This window comes from Carya illinoinensis, chromosome 4, assembly GCF_018687715.1.
Source record: "Carya illinoinensis cultivar Pawnee chromosome 4, C.illinoinensisPawnee_v1, whole genome shotgun sequence".
In the NCBI taxonomy this organism is placed as follows: domain Eukaryota; kingdom Viridiplantae; phylum Streptophyta; class Magnoliopsida; order Fagales; family Juglandaceae; genus Carya; species Carya illinoinensis.
This window is the reverse complement of record NC_056755.1, coordinates 7,974,123-7,994,043: the sequence shown is the minus strand read 5'-3', so window position 1 is coordinate 7,994,043 and position 19,921 is coordinate 7,974,123. Positions and strand designations below refer to the sequence as shown.

The following is a 19,921-nucleotide window of genomic DNA, read 5'->3' as shown; positions in this document are numbered from 1 at the left end:
TAATGACTAGATATTAGTATTCTAACGATTATTTTATTATTAGATTTTCTCTCAAATCTAACATTAATGGTGTTAACGACGTGTTTCGCGCACTAATCATTGGGCTCGATCACCTGCGATACAAGGAAGATGATGGCTCACAGTTGATGAAACACCTTAGATGCCTAACTCACTTTGTTGATCCTTAGAGGGAATTTTTGTGTATGAGAGAATGTAAGAGTTGTTCTAACCTGGATTTCGTCTTTTATATCGCCGTCGAGGTGGTCCTCTATATCCCATGTAAGAGGTGGCCATCTTCTACACAAGGTACCACGTTGTCGCCTTTAATGCAGCATGGCTTCCCCTGATTGTGTCCCTTGCGGCAAGTTGGTGAGTGCGGCCACCTTGTCATGCATCCTGTGCCTTGTTGTGATATCTGTCCATGTCCAGTATTTGGTCCTTAAATGCAATGTGGCCCTGCCGCTATGTGTGTGTGCAGGGTCATGTCAGAAAGGTTGGCGTCTCAACTTTCCACACTGGTTCACTTCCCGTGCAGGCCCTAGGCCTTCTTCATCTTTACCCAACTTGTGGGCCAACTAATGTTTGGTCGTTAGGCCTCCTGGGATAAGTTTGGCCTAGCCCGGTAGGGTGTAAACATCCATTCTAATTACCGCACAAATTCCTACCACATGTGTGTGGTGAAATTTTCTCATTTGTTTCTTCTTCCTCTCTCTCTCTCTCTCTCTCTCTCTCTTAAAGACCCACGATGTCTCATTGGTTTGTAACGTTTGACGGGTGGGTTGTCCATTGTGTGCTCCTATTCACTTCCCCACGTCTAGATTGCGTGTGACAATTCGATCCCGTGCTTCCTCATCCATTTGAAATTTCTTGATCTATTGCCCGTTGTTTCACTTTTAGTGACACATGTCACTCTCTTGTCCGATTGAGATTTGAGATGCTCTTAGTTTTTCAAAGGGTACCACTAGGCCTCTGTCGCTTCCACTACTGACATGAGGTCAGTGAAATCTTCTTTCGAGGTGCCTAACTCTAAGGATTTAGAGATTCTAGTGGCCCGTCAGTGGGCCATTGATTCTGATGGTTTCGCCACCAAGGTGGCGTTGTATCCTTCGATGTTCTCTAATGGATTGGACCTTCCTTGTTGCCTCCTTGTCTAAGAAGTCTTGGACTTCCTCCAAGTGGCTCTATCGCAATTTCACCCTAATACGTGGAGGATCTTGATGTCCTACTACATTGTTTGGCATATGGTTTTGGAGACCGCAGGCGAAGATTACCTTGGCCTGACCGCCAGGGATTTTCTTTTTATGCATGGGGTGTGGCAATCTGTGGAGCTTCCGTTCCCAATCGGGTTATAGGGGTTCCAAAAACCTGCTTTTCTTGTGTCAATGACTAGTTGAAATGATTATTCTTCATGTCGAGTCAAGGTTGGGAGTTTCCTGCCGAAGAGGTAGTTCGCCTTGAGCTTCCTATTCGTGCCATTTGGAGAATTGTGTTAGACAACAAGAAGATTTGCATGACTTTAACTGGGCAAGAGTGAGCCCAATTGGCAACGGTTTATGCTTAGGTGGGGACACATCATGAGGAAGTCCATAACGACACCCTACTAACCAGAACAAACATCGATTGGTTCCTGGTTTCTTCAAATTGGTCCTGTTTTAGTGGTTGTCACATCCGCCCAAGGGGGGGGGGGTGGTCGTCTGCTTCAAAAAGGGCCCTCCAATCCTCCATTGGAGGGGAAAGGGAAAAAGCCTCACAGTAAGGTCGAGGAGGATCAGGAGATATCGGGATCTTGCAATAGTGAGGTGACCCTTCGTTAAATTAGTGGCTGCAAGCCCATCACTAGTAAAAAAAATTATCTAAGATGTTATTATTGTAATCCATGGTGGAACCAGAAATTCTATTTTGGAGCATCATATTGATCTATATATGCAATGACGACAATGCCTGCATACATGCCTATTTGTATGTGCATGCATGTATATATATTATACACTAATTTGTTGTTTATAATAATAAGAAAATACATTATGCCTATTTGTTGTTTATATATATCGATCATGTATGTGTGTATGTCATGATCATGTACATACATACATACATACATACATACATATATATATATTAATAATTTTTATTTAGTTCTTTCCGCTATAATATTGTATATGGGCAAATCAATAACTATTCAATCAATTTTCAAAGAAAAAAAAAAAAAAAGGATTTTTCACAAGTTGATCAGCTCGTTTCTATTGCTAATATAGATTGAACTTCAACGATAATATATTCCTATGTATATATCTTGCTTTCCTAAAATATCTAAAGTCCAACTTGGAAAGGTTAATATGGCTAAGTTAGAACTTGATCTTTGGTAATTTGTGTCCTCTACTATGATATTTTAAGATAAACCAACTTGATGAAATGATATGGGCATATCTCAATTTCATATAAAAAAAAAATATATGTATTTCTGGATAGTTAACCATCCTCGTTGAAATAAAATGGAGAATGTCTTTCTTACATATTACACGGTAATCTATGTTGAAAGAGTGTGTATATAAGTTTTCTTAACATAATTAATGTTATCATGTTTACTTTTTATGCATATTTTTAACTTATATTTCCCCTTTATAAGAATGTGGCTTCGTCGACCCATGAGAAGGAAGATAGATCTACGATTATGAAAGGCTTGGTGTTCTTAGCAAGGACACAACGGTAATGTGTATAATATATTTTTTTTAAAAAAGAAAAAAAAGAGAGACAATGTGTTTAGATTGGTCCAAAAGCAGCCATTCTAGAATAGTTTTTTTCTTTCTTGTGAAAAAATCTTTGTTAATTCCCAACAGCGTGTTGCTTTCTCCCAAGAAAATAAATGAAAGTTCTGTGTTTGTTTGAGACTTTGATATTTGATATGTGGAAAACAACGTATATCTAACAGTGTATTTAGAATACTAGTAAAGATAATTCCCCATGCAAGACGCGAATATCCGGTTGAAAATTGTGTAGTCGAGTTGATCTTACTTGGTGAACCCAAACAAGTGTTTTTTTTTTTTTTTTTTTTTAATTTTTTAATTTTTATATTCGGATGTTGAGATAAGATAGATTGAAACTAGCTAAGATATAGTTAATTATTGCGATTATTACAAAATTTAGTTCTATCTAATAAAAGGTTATTAAGAAATTTAACACTTGAATTTATTTTTAGGATACTTATAACTTGAGCTTATCATGTTTGCCTCAATTTATATATATATATATATATATATATAAATCTTTAAATAAAGAGAATTAGTGATATGAGACCTGATATCTCCGAACATCTCTTAGAGCATTCACATCTAGTGCTCCAAAGTATCGGATTTCCTAGAATTTGAAATTTATTATAAAATTTTAATTAAAATACTCCATACATCTGGATCCCTATTTTAGGAAAAAAGTTTAGGGAATAAATAGTGATTCTCCATATTTGGGGAACCACTATTTATTCCTTAAACCATGTTTTATCAATATTTTATTCTAATACATAAAATAAATTATTCTTTCAATCGTCTACACTTTCTATCATACTCATATTTGTTATAGTTTTAAATAATTATTTTAAAAATAATTTAAATAATTACGAAAATATAAAAAAATAATTTAAAAATATTATCATACCCAAAAAAAATAATTTAAATTTTTGTTTAAAATATTTACTAGAGTAATAGTTCAAAACATAACAAAAAATATTGAGTAGTTAAGTTTATAAATAAAAGTGAGTAAAAAGTAATAAAGAAATAATAAAAAAATATTATTTTAATAGAATAGATAAAGTATAGAGAATAGGATGTAGAAACTTTTGAAAGATGAGTAAAATTTAAAACAAACTTTTAGGGAATGTTATTTTTAATTAAATTATAGGAAATTTAAAAAAAAAAAACTCAATGTGAATGCTTTTATAGTTTGTAGGTAAGAGAGGAGACAAAATGTCAAAAGATAACAAGTCTATCAAAGGCGTTTGATGATTAATAATTTTCTATTCACGGCATTTCTTTTGTTTTTTTTCCTGTTCAACACATTCCACTGTATTAACTTGGGACCAAACGCGTGAAGACTTTCAAACATAATCGACACTTTGGATAGATTGTTCAAACTCTCATCACAGACAAATGCATTGACCGGGAAAAATTTTAAAAACACAAAAATTTTAATCATCAAGTCTATAACATTCAGTTGATGGGTTAGAGAAAAGATTTCAAAATAATTAATGCTAAGCTTATGTTCCGTTTAAATAGTGAGTTGAAGTGAGATAATTTGAAATAAAATAAAAGTTGAATAAAATATTATTAGAATTTTTTTATATTATTATTATTTTAAAATTTGAAAAAATTGAATTCTTTATTACATTTTGTGTAAGAATTTAAAAAAATTGTAATGATAAGACGAGATGAAATATTTCTTATATTTAAACCGAGTATTGAATTGTATTTGAATGTTGAGATGAGATGAAATAGATTGAAACTAGCTGAGATATATATAGTTAATTACCATCATTACAAAATTTAGATCTATCTATAAAAAATTATTAAGAAATTTACCACTTAAATTTATTTTTAGTATACTTATAATTTAAGCTTATCATCTTTGACCCAATTTGTATAAAAAAAAATCTTCAAATAAAGAGAATTAGTGATATGGAGACCTGATGATATCGAAACAATCTCTTACGGTTTCCAAATACATTACATTCCAAATCACACATACATTGCAAAATTACATTACAAGTATTTTATACATTATAAATTTTTAATTAAATATTTTATAAGTAGATTTTAAGTACTACAAATGATTTGTTTTAATTAGAGTGCTTAAAGATTTTTAATTATACATTATAATTTTGTAATTAAATATTTTGATAAGTATATTTCAAGTATTACAAATGTTTTGTTTTAATTAGAGTGCTTAAAGATTTTTAATTATACATTATATTTTTTTAATTAAATATTTTATAAGTATATTTTAAATATTACAAATGATTTGTTTTAATTAGAGTGCTTAAAGATTTTTAATTATATATTATAATTTTTTAATTAAATATATTATAAGTATTACAAATATTTTGTTTTAATTAGATTGCTTAAATACTTTTAATTATATATTATAATTTTTTAATTAAATATTTTATAAGTATATTTTAAGTATTACAAATGAAATGGTTTTAATTAGAGTGCTTAAAGATTTTTAATTATACATTATAGTTTTTTAATTAAATATTTTATAAGTATATTTTAAGTATTACAAATGGTTTTAATTAGAGTGCTTAAAGAATTTTAATTATACATTATAATTGTTTAATTAAATATTTTATAAGTATATTTTAAATATTACAAATGTTTTGTTTTAATTAGAGTGCTTAAAAATTTTTAATTATACATAATAGTTTTTTAATTAAATATTTTATAAGTATATTTTAAGTTTTAATCACTTTAATTAGAGTGCTTAAAGGGTTTGATTCTGTTCAAACAAATTAGCCAAATATTCGAAAAGAATTCTGTTTGAGTAAGATTCCGTTCGAATTGAGTAAATTTAATTCGAATGAGATTCAGAGTGTTCGAATGTGACCAAGCTAGAAACTAGTCACAAAATAGAGCAAAAAACTGAACCACAAAACCCAATTTTCACATACATGATGGCATATTTCAATACAATACATTGAAAATTATATGATTTTATCTAAATATGATTATAAAATAACTTAGAAAACTATAAAAACTTACCTCTAATTTTTGCAATTCAATAAAAATATCAATCTACAATACTTATATATGCATAAAACACATTAAACCTCTGTTCTATCTCAAAAATAAATGCAACAAATATCAAGATAAGTATAAACGAAAATCAGAATGAAAATTAACAAATAAAAACATATTACCTCATGGTGCAACTCTTTTCCCTCTCAAGAATTTCTTCTCTTTCATTTCTTTCAAGCTCTCTTCACAACACTCTCTCAAAGCTGTCTGCCACTCTCTCTCTCTCTCTCTCACAAACTTCAATCCGAGTGAAAATGAAATGAAAGGATTGGGTTAATAATATGTGAATTTTCATTCGAACAGATTTTTTAGAAGTTCGAACGCGAAATAAAAAATCTGCGAATTTTTTCCACAATATTTTCCCGTTCGAACTGATAATATTAGCATTTAAGCAAAAAAATAGAATATTCTCCAGCATATACTGATAATTTGGCGCGAACTTTCCCTCCAAACAAAAAAAAAAAAAAATCTTTCTATCAGACTTTATCTCTATTCGAACTATTTTGAAGATAGTTCAAACAAATAAATATAGCAAGATATAAGTATACATAATACACCCAATATTATTATTAGTATATATTAAAACTATATACACTATATAATACTAAGTTTCTTATAAATCTATAATATTAAGTGTTACTAATAGTATAATATTTTATTTAATATCACTAATAGTGTTATACTTATTAGTATCACTATAAATATAATATTAAGTATCACTAATAGTATAATACAAAGTGATATTATGATACAAATAGCATAAATATATGAAAACTAATAGTACTATAATACTTTATAATATATTCTAAGTGCTTAGTATATTACTAATATACAATATAAGTATATTAAATATATGTATTTTATACTTATATTTAATGGAATGTTTTACTATATATTATTTTATACTCATCTAATGCATAATATATATACCATATTATATATATAATAGTTACTGATAATATATATAGGATATATATATAATGCTCTATACTATATACTATATATAGTTATCTAATATATATTATATATATACTATATTATATATACTAGTCCAGAAATTTTTTATTATTACTAATATTAGTATTATATACTAGTATTAGTAATATAAAATGTATTTTTTTACCTGTTGTACTTATATATATTTTTTCTCATTATTATATATTTCATTCAAACGAACACCCTTACCGTTCGAACTTATACCCTTTCCGTTCAAACGAAATGACATTATATAAGTTGCGATACAGTTTTTTCTCTGTTCATTTTGTGCTCTCTCATTCGAACCGTAAGATCATCTCCTCTACCGTTTGCAACCACAACGCCGCCACCAATTTCGACCAAGTCCTTAAATCTCCAAGAACAAGAGGTATGAGTCATCATTTTGTTATTTTTTGAAAATAAACATTGGTTTTGAGGGGGTCGGATTTTGAATCAATCCGACCCCATTTTGTTGTTTTGAGGCCAAATGACACAAAAATAATTGATAGAAATGATGGAACTTCACTCCTAAATCATTTATATCGATTAAAACCAAGGATTATGGTGAATTATTGATTTCTAAATTCGGGACTGAGTCAACTCAACCATGTTTATTTGGCTCAGTTTCGTTCGAATGGAATTTAATGTCATTCGAATGAAATTTAAAATCATTCGAATGGAGTTTTATAAGGTCATTCGAATGGAATTTAAGGTCATTCGAATAAAATATGACATTTGCCAGCTCTTATTCGAACGGATTGGAATCCGTTCCAATAAGTAGTTGCCAAACACTCGGCAAACAACATCAAACTTGTTCACTTTAATTAGATTACATAATTATTTTTTGCATCAACATTATACTAATGGCAAGCAAGTTGTTGAAACAGTAGTCTTTGTTTGAAGAACTTCTCCTTGCATTTAATCCTCATCATTTTCTACATCACTTTGTATGACCACCATCCACCGGAAATTAGAAGTAATACACCAGGGTCGTGCTAACACCGATTTGACTCAACGAAATAGAAAGATTCCTCCGTGCAGTAGTACTAATGGTAAAATAATAAAATGGCTGATTAAGGACATTGAGTACTAGATAATCATGATTTCTATGAATGCTAGAATATTGCCAAATGAACTATGTTGTGCCAAAAACAGGTTCACATAAAATTGAATTAGAAGTACTCCAAAAGATTAATGATAATTAAACTGAAAAAAAAAATGTAGCCTTCAGGTTGGAGAACTCTATATATTAATCTCAATACCGATTATACTTGAGACAACTCTTTAGAAAATTAGCACTAGCAAATTAATTTTCTTAATTTAGAAGCTGATCGAGTGCACTTTGGAGACAATAAGAACTCTGTGGTATAAGTTCTTTTGTTTTTCTTTTTTTCTCGACCTGTGGTATAAGTTCTTAAGTGTTGACGGAAAATTAGTTAAGAAGATCTACTATGAGAAATTAGCACTCTTAAATATATTTTGCTTTTAAATGGGAGAGAACTAGTGTGTGTTTGATGGTTTTATAGATGCAGGTATAGTTTGTGACATTGATTCCAAAAAGTCTATTTTAGGGTACTTGATTATTTTTTCAGGAGGAGTTATGTTATGACAATCTTGACTGTAGAAATGTGTTGTTTTATCAACCGCAGAGGATGAGTATATTGCAATTAGTGAATTAACTAATAATATAAGCATTTCCGGTTTTACCCTTTTTCTCTCTACAGAATAGGGTTACAGCAGCCGCATCCTGGTCTCTACGTGAGGCTGCATGGCAGCCATTGAGGGTGGCTCCAGTCGGCCATCTTTTGCCGATCTGGTGGCTGCCGTTCCACAACCCATCCCTGAGATGATTCTTGCACCTAGGCTGCCTAAGGTGGTTGATGGCGAGGTGTTCTTTCAATTCACCAAAGAAGAGATTGCAAGGTCAGCGGAACCCTTCCGATACTCGGTTGTTTTGAAGTTTCTGAAACAGAGACCTTCACTGGATGCCATTCGATCGTTCATTCATAACCGATGGGGACTCTCTTCCATTCCGGTTGTATCTTCCATGCGGCGTCCTCGGAATGTTTTTGTACGCATGATGCATGAAGCAGATTTCACGAAGGCTCTCTCACGGGAGGTGTGTGAAATTAACGGGAGTTTCTATCGGCCATTTCGGTGGAGTCCAGAATTTGATGAAGATGAAGAACCTTCAAGCGTACCGGTCTGGGTGTATCTTCCAGGTCTACCTCCGAATTTTTATCAAGAATCATTCTTGAATATCCTCATGATGCCGATTGGAAGATTTATCCGACGTGACAACCCAACCAGGTGTGCTACACGGACGGATGGGGCTCGTTTATGTGTTGAAGTCGATGCTGCAAAACCTCCTATTTCTCATTTCTGGATTGGGGCGCCGGGGTTACCGTCTAGTCGTAAGCAAGAGGTGCTGTATGAGACTCTTCCGGCATATTGCATTAAATGTAAAATGCAGGGACATAACATTCGAACATGCAGAGGAAAGTCTGGACCGAAAGAGTATGTTCGTAATGGGAAGAAGGAGAAGCAGGAGAAAGGGAAAACGGTTGCTGTTAATGAAGAGGAAAACAAAGAAGAATATACGGAAATGAGTAGGCCTGTTGTGAATGTGGAGAACATGCAGAGTAGTGGAAAGGATCAAGTGGACCCAGTGGAAATCGTGAATACGGTGGATTTAAATCCGCTGTCTGCATCCATGGGAGTGGTTCCGATAGGGGATGAACCTGTGGGGTTGTTGGAAGTTAAAAAAAAAAATAGTTTAGTGATTGACCTGGTTGAAGAATGCACAGAGCCGGAGGCTATACAGAATATATCTGTTAATGAAAAAGACAGAGATATTGTGAGGAGGACGGAAGATGTGGACACTGTTGTCTGTGGGGATCTCGGGGAGATGACTATGTTACTGGGATGCCTAAATGCAGATCAGAATGTGTCATTCCAGGAGGAGCAATGTGATGGGACCGGATGGTTTGAAGTGCAAACGGAGAGGGTGGGTGAAGAGGATACCGAGAAGGCAAGAGTTGAGGAAATGGTTGGGATTGACAATGTTGTTCGGAACCAGAACCAGAAACTCAAGCAGAGATTTTCAATCAAGAGAAAGAATATCTTTCGGAGGTGGAGGTGAATGAAGGTAAGAAAAAATATAAGAAAAAGATGTTTGTTAAAATGCGTAGTTCCTCGCGGGCTCATGCTCGTGTTTCTAAACTTAATCTATGATTGAGTCCATCTTTGTATGGAATATTAGGGGGGTGGGCACCTCTCAAAATAGATTAAAAAAGTTGATTGGAAAATTGAGACCAAAAGTAGTTGCTCTATTGGAACCTTTTCAAAGTGAAGAGGGTGCACGTACTTTGGCTAGAAGGCTTAATTTTGAGAACTATATTTCTAATGAGGGTGAAGGGGGTAAAATATGGATTTTTTGGAATAATACTCATATGGTGCATGTTGTTAGGAGGGGTATGCAATTCATTTCTATTATGGTTGGCGAAGGTAATATGAAATTTCTGCTTACAGTTATTTATGCCAAGTGTACCTTGGCGGAGAGAAGGCTCCTTTGGGAGGATCTTAGCATTAATAATATGGGTTTCGACTCTTGTATGTTCGTGGGTGATTTTAATATTATACGAAATGATTCTGAAAGAAGAGGTGGTAGGCCTCGGACTATAATGGCTATGGAGGAGTTTAATAATTGGATTCACCAAGGAGGTTTGATGGAGATGGTGACGAAAGGGAGTGTGTTTTCTTGGTGTAATGGGCAAACAGGGCTTGCTCGTTCTTGGGCGCGCCTTGATCGCGCTCTCATGGATAGTTCTTTATTGGCTTTGTTTCCTAATGCTTGTTGTTCTTATCTTCCGCGTTCGACTTCAGATCATGCGCCCATGTTTATTGAACTTATGCAGGATCCTTTCTCCTATGGCCCTGCCCCGTTTCGATTCATGGGGGAAATATTATGCTAAAAGTAGATATGGCAAAAGCCTATGATCGTGTGGACTGGGCCTTTCTGATCAAAGTCTTACGCAGGTTTGGTTTTTCTACTCAATTCTGTGATTTGGTGCATTTTTGTATTTCTAGCCCTTGGTACTCGATAATGATGAATGGTACAGTTAAGGGCTTCTTTCCGGGAGGTCGAGGTCTTCGTCAAGGTGATCCACTGTCACCTTATTTGTTTATCATACAACAAGAGGTCTTATCCCGGTTGATACAGAGAAGTGTTCATGAGCATAAGTTTGGGTTGTTTTCACAGGCCCGTGGTACACCTATAGTATCTCATTTGATGTATGCTGATGATATCATGATTTTTTCCAATGGTAGCCAGAGATCGGTTAGAGTTCTTCAGAAAATTTTGAGCCAATATGAGAGGTGGTCGGGACAGGCTATCAATATACAGAAATCAGCTTTATATTGTTCGAATAAAATCCCCACTAGAAGGAAGCGTAGACTGTTACGGAGTACGGGATTCAGAGAGGGGACTTTCCCTTTTAAATACTTGGGGGTGCCGATTATTTTGGGAAAACTTAAACAGGCTCACTTAGAAGATATGATGAATAAAGTGAGGCAAAAAATGAGTGGTTGGAAAATGCGGCTTCTATCTTCTGGTGGAAAGCTCATATTGTTACGACATGTTATTTCTAGCATGACGATTCACCTATTTGCTGTTTTACAGGTCCCTCAAGTTATCATTTCCAAGATTCACAAGTTGTTGAGTTCTTTTTTTTGGGGAGAATCAGATGGGCGGGATAAAAGAAAGTGGGTGGCATGGAAAAATATTTGCAATCCGGTGGAAGAAGGGGGGCTAGGTTTGGGGTCCCTTCAAGATTGTCAGAAAGCTTTGCATATGCGCTTTGCATGGAATCTTATTCAAGGTAATTCTTTATGGGCCAACTTTTTCAAAGCAAAATATGTGGGCACAAAACCTTGGTGCTTAATTCAAGACTCAAAGGGGTCTAGATTTTGGAAAATGGTTGCAAATTGTATACCGTTGTTGTTGAATAATTCGAAGTGGAAGATTAGAGAGGGAGATATTTTTTTCTGGTATGATAACTGGAGGGAGAATGGCCCTCTTATAAATGAGATGTCTCTTGTTGGGTCACCTTTGCTTAAAATAAAAGATTGTCGGCTATCAGACAATTGGGATGTGGAGATGTTAGAAAGCTTAGTAGGGGGGGAGAAGGTGGATGAGATTTTAAATTCATTATCAAGGCCTAATTTGGGAAAGGATGTTTTGATTTGGACTCCGATGGAAACAGGTAAGTTTACTACTAAATCTGCCTGGAACTGTATTCGTGTTAGGGGATCTTCTCTTGATTGGCATACTTGGATTTGGCATAAATGTATTCCATTAAAAATGTCTATACAATTTTGGAGGGCTTGGCATATGGCCTTGAGTGTGGATGATAGATTGCAACGTATTGGTATTCCTATTGCTTCCAAATGTGATTGTTGTATGGTAGGTCACATTGAAGATTTGAATCATGTGATATTTGAGGGTGATTTCCCTAAAAAAATATGGTCCTTTTTTGCCACTATTTTTGGTATTCCTATTGGTAGGGGCTGGAAACAGAATGCAGGGATTTGGTTCAGACGAGCTAATGCATCTACACAGGTGGGTTTTATTGTGGGTATCATGCCCATCATTGTCACTTGGCGATTATGGAGGAGAAGATGTCGAGCTCGGATGGAAGGTATATTGGAATCCCATAACACTATTGTCCATTCTATTTGTGTATGGCTTGGTTCTCTTTGTCAGATGATTAAACAGCCCAAACGGTTGTCTCATCGAGATGGTATGATTCTTGAGGCCTTGAGGATAAAACCGGTTGCCCCGAATGTCTATTCTTGCAGAGTAGTAAGGTGGGCTAAGCCACCGTCGGGGTGGCATAAATTAAATACGGATGGTAGCAGTCGTGGCAATCCAGGTTCTTGTGGTATTGGGGGGATAATTCGTAATGAATTAGGACAACATGTCCAAGCTTATGCTTCACATGTTGGTCTTGGTTCAAACAATAAAGCAGAACTTATGGCGCTTCTTCAAGGTTTGAGAATTTGCAAAGCTTTAAATATCACTAAGGTGATTGTTGAAATGGATTCGAAGGTTGTTATCTCTTGGTGGATGAGAGGAAGATGTGGTGTATGGTATCTAGAGGATTTTTGGGAGGAAATTCTTGAGCTAACCCGAACTATACAATGCCAATTTCAACATGTTTTACGTGAAGGTAATAGAGTGGCGGATTGGTTAGCCAAATCTGGGGCTTCAGGGGAGGAGTTGGTGTTCTATACTCATTGTAATATGCCTCGGTTTTTGCGAGGGTTGATCCGTTTGGATAGTTTAGGCCTCCCTTCTTTAAGATGTTAGGTCTGGTTGCTTTTCTTGTCAAATAGGCCTGTCGTTGTTTTTATTTTTGGTGTGTGGTTTCTTTTGGTTATTTCTTGGGTTTTGTTTTCTGTTTCCACGGTATTCCTCTGCCAAAAGTGAGGGTTTTTAATAAATATGGGAGGGGGTCACTCTTGGACATGTGACTTTCCGCTCTTCTTAAAAAAAAAAAAAAAAAAAAAATAAACTGGTATACTTTGTTTTCCATCAAATAACATAAAAGTCTCAAACAAACACATCATGAGAACTTTCGTTTATTTTCTCGGGAGTAATCAACAAGCTGGCTTCTTGGAATGAAGGACTCTCTAAATTCATTGACTTGATCTTTCATACATGGTCGATCATATATAAAAATTAGAATATACGATTTTTCTCTCAACATCATTGACATAAAAAGTCATGAAGAATTAAAGATATTTATAACGTTCAGTACAGTACGATTGGCGGTGGATTAATTTGACCTATTGCGACAAATATTAATTAATAAAGGAAATAAAAGAATTAATCTACCTAAAGGGTCGGGGCCACTGGTTTCTTTTTTTTCTTTTTTTTTTAATGGACTTGTTATATATATCTTTTGTTATTTTAATTGTCTCCTCCTTAATTTACCTAGAGTTATGAGAGATGTTGGGAGATCATCAGGTGATCTCCATACCATTAATTTTCTTTATTTAAAAATTTTATATAAGATGGGTCAAACATTATAAGCCTAAATTATATATAATAAGTAGTATGATCGTAAAAGTATATTTAAGTGGTATATTTCATAATATGATCATCGTAATTAACCTCCAAGAATCGCTCCCACCTCTCTCTAGAAAACCAAACAGAAAACCTCCTCAGAGGGAGGAGCCGGCTCCTCCCTCCCTCCCCTCTCCTTTTCATGTTTTTTCATGTTTTGTTGGTTTTTTCATCTTTGTTTTCTGCTTTTCTAGTTTTATGGTGTGTTTGTTTCGGCTCTTGAATAAAATGGGTGTCGGGTGCTTGTCTCCATAGCTACGGGGCCGCCCCCTTGCTGCCCAACAAGGAAAACTCCCCCCGAGTGAAATCCAGAGGCGTCGGGGACGTAGGAGAGACGCGGCTGCCTAACAAAGGCAGCGTTAGCAACCCCATCACGCGACGGAGCTTGCTACTCTGTTTTGGTACGTGCGGTAATGGGCTGTCCGAAGGTCTCCGGTAAGGAATGGCTGTCCTGTTTCGAGGATCTTCCGGTGGTCTTTCGGCATGATGGGTTGAAGGCGATCGGCGAGGGAGAAGGCAAACGGCGAGGGAGCGGGAGAAGTGGATTGAGCTGAGGGCTGCTCTGGTTTTGCTGCTCTGGTTTTGGGACAAGCAGGGGGTTGTGGGCTGAGCCGAGGACGGTGGGCTTGGGTAGGGGCGAGACGGCGTCCATGGGAGTGGCAGAGCCGAGGTTGGTGGTCCTGGGTAGGCGTTTGCTGCTCTGGGCTGCTCTGTTTTGCTGCTTTCGTTCGGTGGCCGTGCTGTTTTTCTCATGTAGTGGTTGGCTCATGAGCGGAGGGGATATCAGTGTTAGTGGGTGGCGGCGGCAGAAGAAAGAGATGGAACCCTAATCGGGTTGGGCCCCCACGTACACATATGATGGGCTTTTGGCTTAGGCTGGGTCTTTTGTTTTTACAGCCCACCAGTTTTTTTTTTGTTTTTTTTCGTATTAGTTTGTTTTAGCTTTTATAAATAAAAAAGAAATATGTTAGTGTCCCACTCCTCTTTTGGAGGAATGTGGGTTTTTGTCCTACTCCTCTTTTGGAGGAAGGTAGGTAATGGTACTCTTCCTCCTTGAGAGGAGTGAGTGTGGTAGTACTCCTCCTCTTTTGAGAGGATGGAGCGTGGGTGTACCTTATTTCTTTGGAAGTAAGGTCGTTTTAGTTCTGTTTTAACAGAGCGCTTTCTCTTTTGACTGCTGTCAGGAGAGAAGGTATAGAAGTTTAGACAATGTCTGTCACAAAGAGATTTGTTGGCAGGGGAGCCCCTAACAGTTGAGTAGTTTGGCTGATAATCTGGTTTTTCCTATATTGATTAGTCACAGATGTAACTTCGGTTTCAATGAATGAAATTTAGTCTATTATCAAAAAAAAAAAAAAAAAAAATTAACCTCCAAGAATCATTAGTACGTATTAATAGAGCCGGCGACCTACCAACCATGAATATATATATATATGACGTACGTACAGTGAGTCGTTAATTCAATATTCCAACTAGAGATCAGGTACGAGAGGCCGAGAAGATAGGAGACCTACATGTGAATATCAAAAGTACACGTGTTAGCTGCACAGTTGCAGCAAAGATTTTTCCACACTAAAGAAAAAAACTAGCCTCAAGAGAGAGAACATGACTTGGCTTTACAAATTCATTTCAAAGCCTAATTTTTTTTTTCCCCCTGTATCAGAGAACTTTCTTTCATGCTAACTTCGGCCTTCAAGGCAACTTCCAGATTTGAAATATCTCAAGTACTACGTACAATATAAAACCAATCGATCGATAGAGATCTTGATCATGGAATTGCAAATGGTATTATTTCGGATGCTTGTGTTAGTGATCATGTGCTCAGTTAATCCATTCGCGCGGGCATCAGAAGTAATAAACAGTTCATGCCAAGAAGATTGTGGGAATGTAAGCATTCCATACCCTTTTGGAATTGGAAATGGTTGCTACGTCGGAGATTGGTTTGAGATAGTTTGCAAATCATCAAATGACTCTTATGATCTGGGATCTCTAAAACCCTTTTTAAAGAAGTTTAACCGAGAGGTGCTGGATATTAACATAACTGCATCCACAGTTCGCATCAAGTATCCCATATTTTCGAGCTGTACCAATGGCATGGAGAGAACAAATAATTCGGAGTTAGAGAAAGCTCCTTTCTTCTTCTCCGACATCAACAACAACTTCGTTGCCATGGGTTGCAACAACGATGCCTCCATGGAGTCCATTTTTCCCGATCACTCGATTTCATATGGTGGGTGCAAATCCCCTTGTGACAGAGCTCCATTCACATATGGAAGTTCTTGCAACGCCACAAACTGTTGCCAAACTGCAGTCCCTTCTCATCTCCATGCATTCTCTACAGTTATAGAGCCAAAAAATAATGGCCGTAGTGATTAGTGCAACTACGCATTTTTGATAGACCGGAATTGGTTTGAGACCAAATTCACAAAGCCGAATCCAAATATCTCTGTTCCAGTAGTATTAGAATGGGGGCTTGACAATGCTTCTCTCTATTCTCTTCCCACAGTGAAAAACTCAAACTTGACGGCGATATTGGAATACGATGGCTCAATGGCCTATTATTGTTCTCGACCACAGATCACGAGGATGGGAGACTCTAGTGCTCCTAGGTGTCAGTGCAGAGATGGCTACAGAGGAAATCCCTACCTTCTTCGAGGATGTCGAGGTATATTATATCTATTTCGCAACAACCTATTTAATCCATTTAATTCTTGAAGTCTTTTGATTTGCAAGTCTTAATGTATATAGAAACTAGAAAGGTGTCCAATAAATTTAAGCATAGTTAATTTTTTATTGACATGATTTATAATCTTTTTAAAAATGATTTTTAGGATTTGTTTGGGAATACAAACTATCCTATCTTTTATTATCTAAAAATTTCTTATAATTTCATTCTCAAACACAAACATTTAAAATTTTTCATCTAATCATTACAATTTTTTTAAATTTCAAAACAAAACACAAAAAATTATATAACTTTTTCAAATTCCAAAATAAAAATAATATTATAATAATATTTTAATTTTATAAAATTTTTATTCAATTTCTTTTTCTTATTTCCCAAAACCTATAAAACATCTTAACTTAAATCATTTTACTAATATTCACTTCTATTCACAAATTTCTTAACACATCTCAATCCTCAAACATCTCTAAGTCATTTTGTGTAACTTATACATATCTTTCATATCAGCTTGTAAATATATTATATAGTACCCTTTTTTGTTTTTTTTTTTTTGTTTTTTTTCCTATTAACGAAGTTTGTACACATCTTTTTACTAATTCATTTCATGTTTAGATTTCGAATATGACCACAAACCTTTCAACCCAAGCAGGTATCGTCAACCATCATATATATATAACTGTATGACTTTGCAAAAGATACCTGTATTTATTTGGAGACAAGCCCTCTCTTAAAGTTGGATTATAATCTTTTTTAACTGTTTTCAAAATTTAATGATTTCAAATAGGAGCTAGAGACATATGAATTAGTGAACTCTACTGTATTTGTTATTTATTTAATATTATCCTAAATATCTATACGGACATCAATAAATAATAATATTATAGGATACTCCATTTAATTATACGTATCACATGATTTTCTCTTCTACTTGAAATTCGAGCAACCTAAGAATTTTTTTTTTCCTCAAAATTATGGCAGTAGTAGTTGCTTATATATATACACGCTTGGATGCACACCTAATTAAGATGAAAATTAACCTGGGACTCGGAGATCACTGGAGTACTCAATCTGTGCCCATGCATGCATGAGTCGCCCGAAACAATATTATTAAAAATGGCTGCTTTTAGACTAATATCCAATTGTCTTTTCTTTTTACTAACATAACTTCATATGATTTATCAGATGATCTACTTTATAATAAAAATAATTTTACAATATAATGAAATACATCAAATCATAGAAATAGAATATTTCTATTTTAATACATTCGATTACAATGGCAGATATTGACGAATGTGCAAGCGCTCACCTCAACTGATGTGCATATGAAGAACGCTGTGAAAATACTGAAGGCTATTACCGTTGTGTCCCTCCTAATTATAAGAGCAAGAAGCCTTTCATAATCATAGGTACGTGTATCTAATTCCCATTCCTATAATTTGCAATATATTAATTGTGAAATAGATTAGAGGAGTTTCTTTTCATTCCATTCATTTAATAAGTTCAATAAAAAAGGAAAGAAAGAACAGGAATTAATCACGAAGAATTAAGCAATTTTTTTTTAAAAATGACAATATATATAGTATTGGCAAACTCATTTCAACGCAAATAATTAAGGTTTATGTGAATCTACTTTGTGCACAACATAATTTGTCTGGCAATGTTTTAGCATTCATAGAAATGTCTTTCTAATCAGCAATTTTATTATTTTACCAGTTGCACTAGTGCAAGGAGTAATATCTATCTATTTCATTGAGTCAAATAGGTGTTAGCACAAGCCTTGGTGTATTATTTCTGATTTTTGGTGGATGGTGGTCATACAAAGTGATAAAGAAAAGAAGGAGGGTTAAACGCAAGGAGAAGTTCTTCAAACAAAATGGTGGACTACTACTAGAGAAACAACTATCTTATATAAACAACAAAGACAATGTTGAGAACATCAAATTGTTTAATTCAAAGGAATTGGAGAAGGCCACTGATCAATTTAGTGTAGATAGAATAATCGGACATGGTGGACAAGGCACTGTTTACAAAGGTATGTTGGCAGATGGAAGAATTGTTGCAATTAAAAAGTCCAACATAATAGATGAAGAGAAACTTCAAGAATTCATAAATGAAGTCGTGATTCTTTCAAAAATTAATCACAGAAATGTGGTTAAGCTACTTGGCTGTTGTTTAGAGACGGAAGTTCCTCTTCTAATTTATGAATTCATTTCTAATGGAACTCTTGCCCAATATCTCAATGGGCAAAATGAGGAGTTTCCACCTACATGGGATATGCGTTTACGAATTGCTATAGAAGTTGCAGGGACTCTTTTCTACTTGCATTCAGTAGCTTCTTCACCAATTTACCATCGTGATATTAAGTCTACAAACATCCTCTTAGATGAGAAGTATAGAGCGAAAATAGCAGATTTTGGAATTTCAAGATATGTTACTATCGATCAAACTCATCTAAGCACACTAGTACATGGAACTTTTGGATATGTAGACCCTGAGTATTTTCAATCAAGCCAGTTTACGAATAAGGGTGATGTTTATAGTTTTGGTGTTGTTCTTGCTGAGCTCTTAACGGGAGAAAAAGCTATCTCGTCAACAGGAAAGAGAGATGCCAAAAGTTTAGCTACATTTTTTGTTAGTTCGATGGAAGGGAACAATTTATTTGACATCCTTGATAGTCAAGTTTTGAAGGAAGCAGAAAAAGAAAAAATCATTACGGTTGCAAACCTTGCGAAAAGATGCTTGAATTTGAAAGGAAGGAAACGACCTACAATGAGAGAAGTTGCAATGGAATTGGAGGCCATCCAAATGTCGCAAAGAGCTTCTAACCTTAAGCAAAAATATGGAGAGATTGAAGATGTCGAAACTGAAATATCAGAGCAATATGATGTGACCTCATCTTTAGATTCACAATCATTATTATTATCTTCTTAATCATTAAGTGATATTACACATTGATTTGTGTCCTATTATAAATGTTTGTTCAATTTCATCTTGTAAGCTCCATAATTTGCTCTTTTCATGGTTTCAGTACAAAGACAATCTTATGTTAGTATAAAGCATAGACATCCAGTTTTCTTTTCATTTTCATAAGCATTTATTTTTCTATATAAATAAAATGAGGCCTCAAGCTGCTCTAGAATCTGATCTTTATTCAAAAAAAAATAAAAATAAAAAAAAAAAACGTATCTTCTGTAATATATTACCCTCTAAGTGTTTACTGCAGTTTAGAATTAATAAATAGCAAAAGAAGAAATCAGCTCCTCTTTATATCCTATAATAGCTACCTTCAGCTTTTTCAACTTTTAAATCTTATCAAATGAAGATTTTTGATCTGTTAAAAGCAAC

General features: G+C 34.7%; 2 protein-coding genes across 2 annotated transcripts; both read left to right on the top strand.

Moving 5' to 3' along the window:
• Nucleotides 1–15,702: 15,702 nt before the first annotated feature.
• On the top strand, nt 15,703–16,263 carry LOC122306213 (wall-associated receptor kinase-like 8). The gene has a single exon (XM_043118649.1). The coding sequence runs from the start codon at nt 15,703–15,705 to the stop codon at nt 16,261–16,263; it is 561 nt and encodes a 186-aa protein (XP_042974583.1).
• A 2,050-nt stretch (nt 16,264–18,313) lies between these two features.
• On the top strand, nt 18,314–19,645 carry LOC122306212 (wall-associated receptor kinase-like 10; the record flags this gene model as incomplete). Its single annotated transcript, XM_043118647.1, has 1 exon — nt 18,314–19,645. A coding segment is annotated over one exon (1,194 nt), but the record flags the coding sequence as incomplete, so codon positions are not given.
• Nucleotides 19,646–19,921: the final 276 nt, after the last annotated feature.